At 26.6% G+C, this 15,693-nt stretch overlaps 1 protein-coding gene across 2 annotated transcripts in view; it reads left to right on the forward strand.

Moving 5' to 3' along the window:
- The first annotated feature begins 3,796 nt into the window (after positions 1-3,796).
- The window catches only part of LOC107164053 (frequenin-2), a 139,891-nt gene continuing 127,994 nt past the window's right edge, over positions 3,797-15,693 (forward strand). The window contains exons 1-2 of one of the 2 annotated variants that reach the window (XM_089218840.1): positions 3,797-3,996; positions 5,527-5,672. In XM_089218840.1, the coding sequence (XP_089074966.1) occupies positions 5,609-5,672 (64 nt within the window). In that variant the 5' untranslated portion in view covers positions 3,797-3,996; positions 5,527-5,608. The remainder of the gene's footprint in view (positions 3,997-5,526; positions 5,673-15,693) is intronic. The other variant, XM_089218839.1, reaches the window with a different exon arrangement.

Here is a 15,693-nt window from a genome sequence, read left to right on the forward strand (position 1 = left end):
TGAACACTCATTCTTTTAAAAACCATAAACAATTTAGACATTTTCGAAAGACTTGAGATTTATGTAATTCTAACATTGTGTATTTTATTTATTTTGATGATCCGTATGTTCGTTATTTTGTTAGTTTAAACACTACCGGCTTTTAATTTTATAATATAAATCTATATTTTTCACTTGATTACTTTCATCGAAATAATTAAGTGAAAATATGTCGATGTATCAGATATTAAACAGATATTAAATTTTTCTATTAATAAATAATTTTAGTTCAAGTAATAAATGGTTAATTCTGAAACGTATTCTATCCATCATCACTAAAATAATATTCTTCCAAAATACTCAATTTGGCTTTGCGTCTCACTCGACCATACATCAAGTACACAAAGTCGTAGATGCCATTTCGTATTTCCTGAAAAAAAAAAAAAAAAAAAAACAAAAACTTTATTGCAATTGCGCTCCTAGACATTTCACAAGCCTTTGATAGAGTATTTCACGACGGCCTTTTATATAAACTTAAGAAATTCTTTCCTTCCTTCCACTTACTACTGACTCATCAAATCTTACCTAATAGATCGTTATTTATAAACAGTGATGTTTCTATCATTTTTTATAAGAGTATACTACGCTGAAAAACACCGAAATATAGGTATTAATTTTTTTTTTTCGATAAAAGTATTTGAGCAAGGTTTAATGAACAACCAGATATTATTACATTTTTAATAATATATTAAAACAAACTTATAAAAGCGTCACCGGATTGGATTCTCGACATCGCATTGGTACTCAATGCTGTGGAGAACAAAAATATGATTCTTTTTTTGAAGTCAACAGGCCTCTATAATTTAATATCAGTTAATGATTTATAATTGCTTTCCTCCTTTTTTTTTGTTTTTTATAAAAATATTAAGAAACCATACTGTTATTGCAACCACTTAAAAAAAAAAAAAAAAAAATGCTGTTAAAATCTTAAACCTTGCAAACATAACATTACTTGTAACTAATGGACATGTAGCTGCCGAGTTTTTATTTGATCAATAAAAAAAAAAACTTATAAAAAAGGATTATTTAAATAAATTGTGCACATGTAGCGAAAGAAAAGACTGATGACGGTGATTTCGGGAAATATTAACCAACGATTGTCTCGAGATTCATTTTTCTGTAATATTTATTATTTTTCTGTTGAGTGCCGGTAATTTAACTGTACCTATAGGCTATAAGTATTGGTCAATATTACCTGTTATTTGTTATCAGACGTTGCACGACTGTTTAGTAAAAACCTACTATTCTTTTATTTTTGCCTTACAATTAATCTTGATTAATATCAAATAGTATTTAATATAGATACTTTTTTAAATTTAGAATATTTATATATAATCAAAAATATAACTAAAATTAAAAAAATAATTATGTATTTCTTATTTTTTTATGGTTTGTTTGAGAGTATACGTAGTTTAACTATGATATTTTGGAGAGTATATGGCTTATAATATTTAGGTAGTATACCCTATGGATTATGGAAACACTACTGTTTACAAATTCATTACAGATCTGCTCTATCTGACATAGGAAGCTAATATAAATTCTGATATGCTTCAAAGAGCTGTATTGTCCCTAATTCTTTACATCTTTGCTTCTGACAAACCTACTTCTTCCCAACACATCAGTAGCTCGTAACAAAGCGTTAATATCCATTAACAATGATCAACTCATATTAAAATTAATTAAAGTAAATCCGGTCATATAATCATCATTCTCAGACATTCATCTTGTCTTAGAATTTTTCTATACTATATTTCAATACATACCAGTTAGTCTCAAATATGTAAATACCTTAATCCTACTCTGGATTAAAGATTAACGTGGGTTTATCGCATTAGAACTAAGGAGTTAGCATTGAATTGCTGTCTTCACATGTTCACATCTATAATAAATACACATCCATTAGAACTTAACTGCTTATATACAAATCATTATTGAAACCAGTATCGACCTACGGACTTAAGCTTTGGGGCAATGTGAAAAAGACGAATATCATAAAAAGATAAACTTTTTAAAATATTGCTCTTAGAAAATTAACAAATGTCCAACCCCGCGTATCAAATCATATTATCATTACACACATCAGACTAAAAATTTAAATAACAAAATAGTTGATGAAGCGAAAATATTTTATAAAATATTCCATCACTGTTTAAATAATCATTTAAATAAATTAATAAAAAATTTGGGCACTCCCACAATACCTGGCAATCATCTGAGAAGTCTGATGCGTAAGTGGTATCGTGATAAATTAAATTAATCAACAAACTAACAGAAACTATCATCAATTGGTGGCGTTTTTCAATAAAAGCCTCTTGTAATTCTTACCATATATTCTTATCATGTCTAACTATTGATACAGATTGTTATTAATTGTAAAAAAAAAGTTTAAGTAAATATAATGAAATAGCAAGGTACCCTTGAAATACTCTGTTTATTTATCTGCTTGTGTTTATGTTAAAGTTGTGTAATGTATCTTGAAGTTTCCAAAAAGTTAATACTTTAAAAGAAGTGTTGATATACTTTTCCAAAATAATGGTAGTTTGTACTCTTGCTTTGTTTCGATAAAATAGAAGGAAAATGTTATGGCCTACATATTAAAAAAAAAAAATAACTATTTGACAACTAATTATCAATAATCGAACAAGACAATTACAATTTAAATCCATTAACAGAAGTTTTTGTTCATAAATGCATTCTCTGTAGTACAATATTAAAATCTTTAAACTAGTGTAATCAATAGTTTTATTAGTATTAAAATCGAGTTGTTGGTACGTACGTTAAAAAAATTATGTATTTATTTTTGTTTTTTACAAAACATAATAATTCACATAAAAACATTAAATAACATAATTCTTTCGTTGAAATAGACGAAGTCCTCAATTTATCGTTATTATAGGTTGCATTTAAATAATATGAGATAGATATATATTTCGAAGTTAGTTATTACAAATATTATTATTTCCGTATTTGTACCTACTACCTAGTTATGGGTAATAACATTGTTTCTATCATTTGGAAACAACCCTGAGTATTACGTGAATTATAAGTATAATATAACGAATAAAATGAAACAAAACGAAACACAAACTACACATTTTCCGAACAAGAACTACTCACAATGGGTCGATCTTTTTTTTTGTGGTTTATCACGGAGTAATGTTAAAGAGGTATTTACGAATATTTCGGTACAATCTAAATATTAAAAACAAACAGACGTTTGGTTTTGATTTCGTTGTTTCGGAATGTACACACACGCCGACCGCGTGGGCTTGAGATTTTGAAGTGCGTGTACAGTTATAGAGCTTTTAAAAATATATTATTTCATTAAGGACAATACCCTATAGGTACAATTAAAACAGATATACATAAAATATTACAATTATGTACTAAACATAATATAGGATTCAGAGACAAGTGATGTTCTCGTTTGGTATAGTCGCATTATACGGCAGATAGGATTGTTACGGCCATAATTAATTGTGTTATTGGTATTTTCCATACCTTATTGTTATGTTTTTTGCGTAAAACAATAATAATATAATAATATACACCGTACATTGATGCATACTAATTTCATCTGTGTATTATACCTTACTTCGGGCCCAAAAAGTGCCCACTCACGTTCCGAGCACGTGTAACACATTACACAGGGTACGCGTGACGGTGATTAACCGCCGACGTCAGGGGCGGCGGCGTGTAAGGGCGCGCCTAGCAGCCAAAGTCCGTCGGTTCATTCGTTTCCGACCGACAAGCGACGGCCGCGCGGCAGTCACGCATTGTTGCGCTTTGCGTTGCTGTTCATCGTTCACGGGAGTGCGTCGGTTTTCGTTTTCACATTTCCCCCCTCCCTCATATCGTGCTTAGTTTTTTTTGTGCAAATTTTTCCCCTCCCGCCGTACGTAATAAATAATATTATTCTTGGGTTCAACATTGGAATTTGAGTTTAAACCAAAGGTACTTATTACATGTTTTTCCACTAGCATTTTTTTTATCTATAATTATAGCGATATTATTACTATTATATTGTTATTATGAATGCAATATTAGTCATTACATTGGTGACGGCATAGTATGGAATTATTGGAGTGCAGGTTGATTGTTTGTTTATACATACATAAGTAGTACTTACTGCATAGTATACAGTATACATAAGCACTTATTAATTACTATTATAATGTAGTGTAACGTTTGAAAAACATTTACGTTACATACTTCCATATACCTGTTGATTGAATAATTGATATATAAACGTAAAAATAACTAAATAGTTTGACTTGAGTACAAGTTTATTGAGTATAGATGATTTTAAATGTTAACAAATAAATATGACTAATTTTAATTTTTTGAATTAAACTCTTTATACATTAATTAATAACATATAGTACGTGAACAATTTTTAAAAATAATTCTTACATGAGAAAATTACAAATAAAGATCAAGTAAATCATATTTAATATTCACTATAATGTACAACTTACTCAATATTTCATAGTTAATTATAATACACAAATAAGAGATATAGCTATGTATTATGTTGTTATATAAGCTACAAGGTATTTATAAGTTAAGCTTTAAATTATTCAAATTAACCTCTAATGTTAAATTTAATATTTAGATGACGCTTTATTGTTATATTTAAGGTACGATAATATTCTGCTTACGTATAACATAATTTAACAATGTAAACAAAAATGAGTATAATGCTTCTTTTTTTTTACAATTCTTCACAATTTTACATAACCTGTATTATAATATTGTACCTATGTTTCTAAAATATTTATATTTATTAAATTATTACATTTACATACCTTAATAATGTTATTATTATTATTATTATTTTTTTAGTTGAACTTCTAAGAAAGTTTAAGAAATTCAGTGTTTCTATACATTATGATTTAGTATTACGGTATAAATCAAACATAGCAACTGATATATTAAAATTAATTTTAATAGGTATTAGATATATTTTAAGCCTATTTATAAAATTTATATTACAAAAAAATCAAACTTATCTTTGTTTTATAAGTTATTAAATTCCTAAGATTCAAATTTAATCTCTGTGAATTAGCTACTAGCTAGGGAAATAATATATCTTGAATATTATATAAAATTAATAATTTTTATCAAATGTTAAGATTAATAAAAATGATAAGTTGAATTGTTGTTAATAATTTTTTATTACACTAAGCAACTGATTAGTAATCTAGCATCTCAAATATACATTCGATATATATATTTTATTAATTACAAAAAAAAAAAAAACAATTTTGAAATTTGAGTCTTTAATTTTAATTTTAATTTAATAAAGAAAAGATGAATTCCGTAGCAAAAATATAAAATATCCAGCACTAAATTGACTACTTGTCATGATAATTGGCTCGTTAGGTACTGTGACACAATATAATGGAGACTAAAAGATGACTCTCTTTACTAACTCAGAAAAATAAGATGGATAATAAAAAGTTGAATTTTTTTTTTTTTTAGCGATAAGATAATAATAATTCTGTAACCTCAGATGCAAGAAGGTTTTTCTTGCTCAGGTATACACAGATAAGAAAAAGAAAGCATGGGCAAAAGGAACTCAAAACTGAAGCAAGATACAATCGACAAATTAATAGAAGACACGTATTGTAAGTTTTGTAAAATATTAGATGTTATCATAGAATTTAAGACTTAAATATTAATTATTTAAATCTAAATTTAAAAAAAGGCGGGTAAGTCGTGGATGTCGCTCTGCTGTACAGTAGGTTTTTTTTTAAATTTTAATTCAAATTTTAAATGCTTGTAAAAAAAAATTGTGCCAATATATTTCTTTTATATTTCACCTGCTATTGTAAAAATATGTTAGGAGCCTTATATAAAATTTAAAATTCTTAGATATAAAAGGAAAATTTTTTATGAATTTCTAGCATAAAATAATTTACGAATTTTCGTGATTTTTACATAAAATGTTGTCAAAATTTGAATTTTAAATGCTTATAAATAAAAATTATGACTATGTATTCCTTTTATTTTGCAACTGCTATTGTAAAAATATGTTAGGAGCCTTGTATTAAATTTTCAAGCTTTTCTGCCTGAATCTTAGAATTAAATCTTAGATTCTAAGAAAATCTTAGAATTAAAAAGAAAAACTTTTATGAATTTATATCTAAGACAATTTGAACATTGCCGTAATTTTTACGTATGTTGTCAAAATTCAAACTTTGAATCCTTGTAAAAAAAGATTGTGACTATGAATTTGTTTTATTTTTCAACTGCTATTGTTACAATGTGTTAGAAGACTTGTATTAAATTTTCAAGCTTTTCTACCGAACAAATAAATTTTTATCGATATTTATAGAAAAAAAAACTAAAAAAGTTGAAAAATTAAAATGTCAGTAAACAGCTCAAAATAAATCTAAATATTTTGAAAATTTTATCAAATATATAAAATGCTTATATAAACATTCAATAAAAATTTCAAGTATCTGTAGTCATTTGATTTAGACTTTTAGAGTTACACCAAAATAAGGAAATCGATAAAAGTGAAAATCCAATGTTGTAAAAATTTATATTTCAAATGCTCATAAAAATTTAATTTGAATTTCCGGTGGACTTTTTATTTGTGATAAAGATTGAAAAACTTGTAAGGAATCTTGTATTAAATTTTCAAATCTTAGATATAAAAGGAAAATTTTTTATGAATTTCTAGCTTAAAATAATTTGTGAATTTTCGTGATTTTTACGTATTTTGTCAAAATTCAATCTTTGAATCCTTATATAAAAAAAATTGTGACTATGAATTTCTCTTATTTTTTAACTGCTATTGTAACAATATGTTAAATTTTCTAGCTTTTCTGCCCAACAAATACATTTTTATCAATATTAATTTAAAAAAAACTAATAATGATCGAAAATTTCAAATGCCTATGAATATTTCAGCTTAAGTCGAATTTTTTTGAAAATTGCATGGTGTATAGAATATACTTATATAAACATTCGGTGAAAATTTCATGTGTCTATTTGTCATTATTTTTAAAATTACATCAAAAACCAAAATCGATTTTGTGGAAAAATGAGTGTGCGTAAAATTTCCCGTTTTTCCCTTAATTTTTAGTTTATTTTTCTCGATTATTTAGAAAAGTATTAAGAATTTTTCACTTTTGTCCCCCCAAAGTACCAACTAGATTCACTTTCTGAACGAGCGAGGTACTGAAGTAAAAAATCGAAGCACTTTTACTGCCTCAAAACGTGATGACAGACACACACACAAAAAAAAAACACACATCATGGTAAAATCAATACATTCATCTCTTCGCTCAGAATCTAAAATGATAGAAAAACGGGAATTTTTACGCAAAACCAGTTTTCGACCAAATCGATTTTTTTATATGGTGGTAATTCAAAAACTAAGTTTTCCATAGGGTTTCCTTCAAGTAGGTATAGAGAAAATTCGAAGCATCATTATAGGAACAATTTTAAGTGCGTTTGAATTTTAAATTTTTACGAAATAGCGTAATGATAACGATTTATCCTCAAACGATTTTAAATATTTGTTATTATTTAAAAAGTATAAGTCGTAGATACTTGAAAATTTCACCAGTTATTTAGATTGGCATTTTCTTTACATGATTTAAATTTCGAAATATTTTGATTTTTTTTTAGATATTTAATGACAACTGAAGTTTTTTTTGATGTGTCGAATGTCGATAACATTTTTTTGGCCCTATTAAAAAACTTGAAAATTTAATACACAGTTCCTCATAAGTTATTCTTATAATGATTAAAAAATTATAAGAATACATACATACCATTTTTTTAAATTTTTATTTGAAGTTCAAATATTGACAAAAATTCGTCAAAACCATAAATTTTTTTTGTATCTTTCATCACGTTTTGGCGCAGTAAAAGTGCTTCGATTTTCGACTTCAGTACCTTATTCGATCAGAATGTGAATCTAGTTGGTACTTTTGGGGTGGGAAATTTAATTTTTAATGTTATTGTTGTTAGTTAATTTTCTAATCATTATCTAATACCTTTTATATATTATAAATTGGGTTTAAATTATTATTTGTAAATGTCATATCTATAACTAGAGTTGGTGGTAATTAACTCGTTTTAATTTGTTTCTAATATTTTCATCATTTACATAATAGTATAATTTTAAAAATATTTATGAATCTTTTAGAAATATTTATAAGAATTTGACATTTTCAATTTTATTTTCTATGAATATCTATATAAATCTTTTTGCTGTATCAATAAGCTTGTTATTATAGCTATTCAAAAAAAGCAAGTTAGTGAGTAATGCTATGCTGTACATTATATATTTAAAGAGTCGCTGTAATAGATGTGTTAAATTTGAATTTTATGATATTAAATCTTTGTATACGAAAAACGATTCTGAACAAAGAAGGTCCATCAGTCAGTAATATTTCTAAGTGTGTTTAATGATATTATTGTGATTAAATTAATTTAATTTACTATAAGTCATTAATATAGTGCAAAAATAATTGCATTTGAAAATATCATTGTGTATTTAAAATATAGTAATATTCTCTAAAACTTTTAAATATAAAATATTCAATAAATACTAAATTAATCCTCTAATTGATAATAATTAATATTATTAATAATATTTTTGACCTTTAGAAGAACCGTTTGTCCGGCTACTTACTTGGGCGGAAATATAACTAGAACAATCAGTGTAGAAAAGTTTAATATTCATATTTTCTGGATCTAAGATTTATAAATATTCAAATATGAATCAAGTTCCAAAGAGATTTAAGATTTATTGTCCATAAAATATGTATTAAATGTTACTACATTATACACAACGAGGGACTGCATCTGAAAACCATATTTCTTTACGGTAATAATAAATTTCTAAAACCAATGGTTTAACTATTCAATTTCGAGCCACGTCAATGACAATTTGATTTAAACCTTCATGGTACCTAATGTAAATGTAGGGAAAATATTCAGAGAATAGTTAGAGCAGATTTACGTGTCAGAAAATGGTTTGCCATTTGGTTTATAATATTAGGGTAGTCTTTGTTGTATTTCAGAATACAATTTTACACAATTAGAAATATGGTATTTTAAATTGAAAAAAAACTGGTTTGCATGAAATAGTGAAATAAATACGCAACAATATTTTACAAAATTTAAAACATTTTTATAATTTTAAATTATTTCTAAAACATTTACGTGATTTAGTTTATGTTAAGGTAAAACAATACGATAACACTAAAATATTTATAATTTCGTGTATTTGAGTATTATAAGCATGTGAAATAAGATCTCTTAATGTTGGTTGTTTATTGGCGAAAAAAAATGTGTGTGGGCGTTTGTGTGTGTGAGTATGTATACGTGCGTATGTGTATAATAATATTATTAGGCTGATGATGAATTTGATTTCGTATTTGAAATTGTCCCACGAGAGTTCAGTTTTGTCACCAAAACCCGTGAAGAGATTTTCATATAATAAATTTTCGTCACCGACTTGACGGCATGAGAAAGTTAAATCAATTTATACTTTTTTCTAACCCCGATTGAATTTTGCTCAGATAACCCGATGATGAAAACTTTTATTGTTTTATTGAATGACGAGGTGGTTTTATATTTTCAATTTTGATTATTCTTTACACATTGCATTTAGTAAAACTATAATCAGGTTATAGGTACGATCTTCATAAGTCTGTAAAATTCGTTTTCAGCTTTGTTCTGTGAAATAAGTTACCTTAATTTTTTAATTGAACAACCATAATGATATCTAAGTATCAGATTTCAAGAAGATGTTAATTATTTTAAAATTTTTTTCACAATGATGATTCTTATATAATTATAAATTGTAAACAATTTATGGATATTGATATGAGATTTAATTTAAATTATATTTTTATCTTAGTTAATTCATTTAACCTATGTAATTATTAGTATTAAATATTGTATTGAAGATATGTTATTGAACTTGCACATGAAAGAAATATATGTGTATATATATGGGGGTCTGCAAATAATTTTAAGTTTTCGCGTGCGTTAAAATACAATATGTATATTGTATATTAGGTATATTTAGTAAAAGGTCTATGGTCTATGGTTGATGTTGATTTTCTACTTAAATATTCGATAAACCTGATATGCAACCTACTTACAAGAAACAATTGCCAATTTAAACATTTAAAGTTCAGATAAAGAAGTTGAGAGGATATTATCCAACATCAGTGCTTCACTATTCCATTCATATTTTAACTTCGAATGCTTATAAATACAAAAGATTCTTTTACATACTATTTGCACATTATAATATATAATTTGATATCGATTTTTTGAAAAAAATATTATGATTCAGTATAAGAAAGATACGAGTGATAAGATGAAAAGAATGGGAAACATTTTTCTTTGCAAACGTATATCGATTTCATCGGAAAATCGTGTAATCGGGAAACGGAACGTCAAATAATTAATAGTAGGTACATTGATACCTATGTTTATATTTGTGTTATTAATGATGAAAGGATACTATAATACATAGTAATAGTATAATCAATAATTGTAATATTATAATCAATGACCAGACCGTTAGAATACAAGACAAGAAAGGAATTTGGTACAAAAATGCTGGCTAGTAACCGTTTACCGATTGTCGTGTGAACCACCAACTATAACCAGGTCATATACTATAATATTAAATTAGTAGATAGATAGCTTCCCAGGGAAAAATCTCTTTCCGGAATAATAATGCACCGGACAAGAGGACCGACGACGACGGTTATGACGACTCGGCGATATAAATGCTATATGCATACCCTTACCTATACCTTTTCCTATCCTTACCTGCTTACCAATAGTGGCAGTAGATAATATAAAGTGCGCGTGTGTTTTAGCCGTTTTATCCATTTGACGTAGGTACATGCGAATCGTAATTTATCAACGCTCGTTATGCACGGTGTTGACCTATATACCACCGAGGGCCGAACGTTTTTGGGAATACGCACGTGGAGACCCACGATGGAATTTCGTTTCTAATATTATAATACTTACGTACCTTTACTATAACGTATATATTACATATTTTAATCCCTGAATTTAATGCTATTGTATTATATTATAGAATCTATTAATTTTTGATAGTACAAACGCGTAATAATTCGACTTTAATTTGAAAAAGCGTATAATATAATACTTGAGTGATCGAAATAAACGAGATAGATGTAAGTAGATATGTATTAGTATACGTAAACATAGGTTTCAATAAAAATAATTTATAAATATTATATAAATAAACTGTTGTTCTAACTTTTTTTGCAATCTCTATAGTTTTTAATTTATAACACTATACGACAAAAAAATTAAGGCTAAAATTGAGGATATATTTTTTTACATTTTTAGTTTAATACAAATTACATTAATTTTTTTTTATTATCCCCTGCGTAATGTAAGTAGATTACAATAGATGTTCCCTTTCTCAACACCAATAAGATTTACAAAAAAAAAGAAAATACACTTAGATTAACTAATATTATGATGTCATATTTTATTATTTATTTATTCATCTTTGTAATTTACTGTATATATTGTAATTAATTTACGCTTAACAACTTAATGATGTCAAAAATTCTGTATTATATCAATAAGTTAGATGACCTTGTATGTCAAAAACACTTTAATTTAATAAAAAAAAAAAAAAAAAAAAAAAAAACAATGGATGTTTACAATAATATAATCTTTATTATCATGATTTTGATATTGGTTTCTTATTGTTACCCACTCTTCGATTTTCATTATTATAATGATTCTTATTCTTTACGATACAACTGCGTGACGTGATTTTTAATAAATAAAATATTTGTGTGATATAAAATTTACTCTGGAAATGTTATTTTACCACTGGATTGAAATGAATTTATGGGTTTTCAAATGGTTAATAATATATTATATCTGTTTTAAGAAATCCTAGATACCTACTTATACATGTCATGACGTATTCATGTAGTGTGTCTAATTTATTTTTCTCCTTATATGTATTTTTTTATTTATTTTATACCATTTACATTTATAAATTAAATGAATTAAGCAGACTAGATAATAATTTATGTAAAATGAGCTAAGTAGCAGTCAAAATTTTTAAAAAGTTTTTTCAACACAAACATAAAATGATTTTAGAACTTCCTATAAAGTTTATAGATATAACTGACATTGGACGAAAAACTTTTTTATTCTTAAAATATGAATTAGACTTCCACTAATTTAAACTTTTCAATGAATTCATAGAGATGAAAACTTCTGTTTTAACAAATGCAATTGCAAAATTATGTTTCATGTTTTATATACATATTATTATATAAGCATAAACTGTTATTTATGGTATTCGTTATGATTATAGTGTAAGATTTCGTTGAGTTCAGATGCTTATTGTTTAAAGCAATTAATTTTACAGTGTTGAACAGTATAATAATGTAATTGTTATAATTTTGTCTTTATATGAGTAACATTTGTTATAAAAAGTAATTCGTGTTTTCAAACATTTTTGTTTAATGTATTAAAACATTTCGATACACATTATTGTTATATAGTCGATGAAGGAATTCATTTATTATTTTTAGTTATTACAAATTCAATTTAAATGTGCATATGAAAAATATATTAAAGAAAATGAAATGGATATTTGAAATTACATATTTTTTATTTAATGAAAATAATTTTGGATTGTCAGAAGTTGTACTTTTAAGATAAATGGATCAATTAAAATAATAATTTTAACATAATGTTATCATGAAGAAGTAATTTTGATCAAAGAGTACAGTAAATTGTTCAGTTGACATTAATATAAAAATACCATTTATATTTATAATAATTATTGTATGATGAGTTTATTTCGTAATCCTCCATTAACTAATTTATAATACTTTCAATTTAAAAATAAAATATTATTAATAATAAATTAGTAAAAATAATTTTATTCAGATAATGTATGCACGCATTGGTTATAAACTTATAGATATATTTTTAGCTCAAACTTGTTCAAGGATATTCATTTTAATTACATTTCAGGTATAACGAATCGCAATTTGCAAAAAATCTTATTATTATAGGTTGTTTATATATTTTTTAATATATAATTTAAATAATGAGATAGTTCACGTGGAATGCTTTATCATTTTTTTTTAAATTCGATGAAATAAAAAACAACTTATTTTTCAAAAAAGTGTTGCTACATCACAATTTTTTCAATAGGCAATTAAAAAAAAAAATTAAAAGGTTTGCAAAATGTTACGACAGAATTATTGAAAAAAGGAGTATTTCAGTGTATTCATTAGATTTGGCACTGGCTGAAATTTCAGTGAACGATTCGGGGAAGAAATAGTCGGGGAATGAGAAAAATTAAATTTTTTTAAAAATTATTATTAAATTTTACTAAATATAGTTACGTCTTTTGATTTATGTATATTTTACATAAGTTTTATTATATCATTATGTATATCTTAATAATTTAAAAATGTATTTCATAATTTTACAATTAAAGTATGGGATAATTAAGTACAGAGTATGTAGACTTACAGTTAATAGTAATATGTTTAGCAGAAAAAAAGAATAATATTGTTGAGGATTAGTATCTATACATATATATATGCTATTTAACTGCTCACAAAACCCTTTAAGTAGTTTAAGACTTGGAAAGAAAGGGGAAAATATAAAAAGTGATTATTTATTATTATTGTAACTATAAGAACGCCAAAAAAATGTTCATAACGATTATGTATTCATAGGTATATACTGTACCTACCTAGTATATTATAGCTTAACATGTCTTTTATTTATTCGCTGGTTAAAAGCATGGTTAAGACCTATAATGTAATGGACAAAAGTCTAGGCTACTAGGCCCTATAGGGTGTGCAGACCGGGACGTGGTCTGAAAATCTTTTTCGTGATCTCAATATAAATTTCAAAAATATTATGTTTCATTGTTATAAATTCGTATCGCAATAAATGTTAATTTTTTTTCTGCAGTATCTCCCGTTTTTAGTAATACATATTTGTTTAGCAGTAAGATTTTGATTGTTAAAAATATTAAAGAAATTCAAATTGTTGATTTATTATAAAAATTTTATTCAGTTTAAAAATATTATTATTAATACTTATATAGAAATTTAATGAATACAAATTAGTATCTAAAAATTGCAATGAATATTATTTTATTTTGTAATAATAAAAAAAATTGATAAAAATTAAATATCTTAAATAAACACCGACTTACAAAAAAGTATACCTTTACTGACAAAACATTTTTACTAACAACATAGGATTTTGAATTATTTTAAAACTTAAATGGTTATCCTATATTAATATTCAAAATAAATTGATTTACTTGAAGTTTTACATTTAAAATCATAAAAATATTATTTATGTTGTGACATTCATTGAATTTGTGGATATTTAAATTTTCAAGTAATAAGTTATTTTTTTAAATATTTTTGCTTTAAATAGGTATGAATTAAGATCTTTATTATATCGAGTTTTAAAAATAAATAATTGTATTTTATACTGTAAGACGAAATTATAATTGTACAGAAAGCTCTCCTTACACGGAATCTTAAGGAAATACAAAAAAGTTTTGACATATCGAAGTTTGACATAAAAAGTATTTACTGTTATTATGTTGAAAAATTTCAAAAAAAAATTATAAATTAAATATATTATTAAAATGCACTTATTGTTTTATTATATTACAGATTGTAAATGCATTTATTTATAAAATTTAAAAAATTTAAATTAAATATACATTATACATTAATTATACATAAGTATAATACGAGATTTAATGTTCATTAAAAATTATTCACAAAATGTATGTCTTGGTTGTAACGGGATCAAACAGAGCGCCTATTTAGGTGGCGCGCTCTGTTTGCCCGTTACTCGACCATTCCACAACGCGCACATACAACATTCTTGCGAGGAGTGGAATCGACACACGCCGCCGCTCACTGACGGTACGGTCAATAGAGAGCGCTGGTCAGAAGCGCATACATAACCACCTGCCGCCCGTAACTTAAGTCAAGATTAATCAGTAACGATAAAACTTAGCGCCAAACCGATGACAGAATCGAAATCGTCAAGCTATTTACTAGCACATTCATTAGCATTAAATATGCACCTACTCACCAAAACCCTTAAAATATTCAAAAGAACAAAACTATATTCTACATCGAACCGGATAGCGCATAACCACAGATATATAAGTCGCTGAACACTGTATACTCAGTACTCACTCAGTCTCCCTGCCTAGCAGTGTGAACGTCCTCCGGACGGTACTAGTGACCGTTATCCACGGAGGCGATCCGCAGCAAAGCGCTCTTTGGTTCCCTAATCTGAACAGACCGGACGGTACTAGCGACCGTTATTCACGGCTGTTCAACAGATTAATCCGAATCGTCCCTATCAACCAGCAGTCAAGCCGTCGAGCCTTGGAGCCGTCGAGCCATACAGAAGCCGCTACCGTCCCTATCAACCAGCAGCCAAGCCGTGGAGCCGTCGAGCCATACAGAAGCCGCTACTATCAACCAGCAGCCAAGCCGTCGAGCCATACAGAAGCCGCTACCGTCCCTATCAACCAGCAGCCAAGCCGTCGAGCCGTGGAGCCGTCGAGCCATACCGAAGCCGCTACTGTCC

This window comes from Diuraphis noxia, unplaced genomic scaffold (genome assembly GCF_037042655.1).
Source record: "Diuraphis noxia isolate RWA-SAM2 unplaced genomic scaffold, SU_Dnox_SAM2 contig0002, whole genome shotgun sequence".
Classification (NCBI taxonomy): domain Eukaryota; kingdom Metazoa; phylum Arthropoda; class Insecta; order Hemiptera; family Aphididae; genus Diuraphis; species Diuraphis noxia.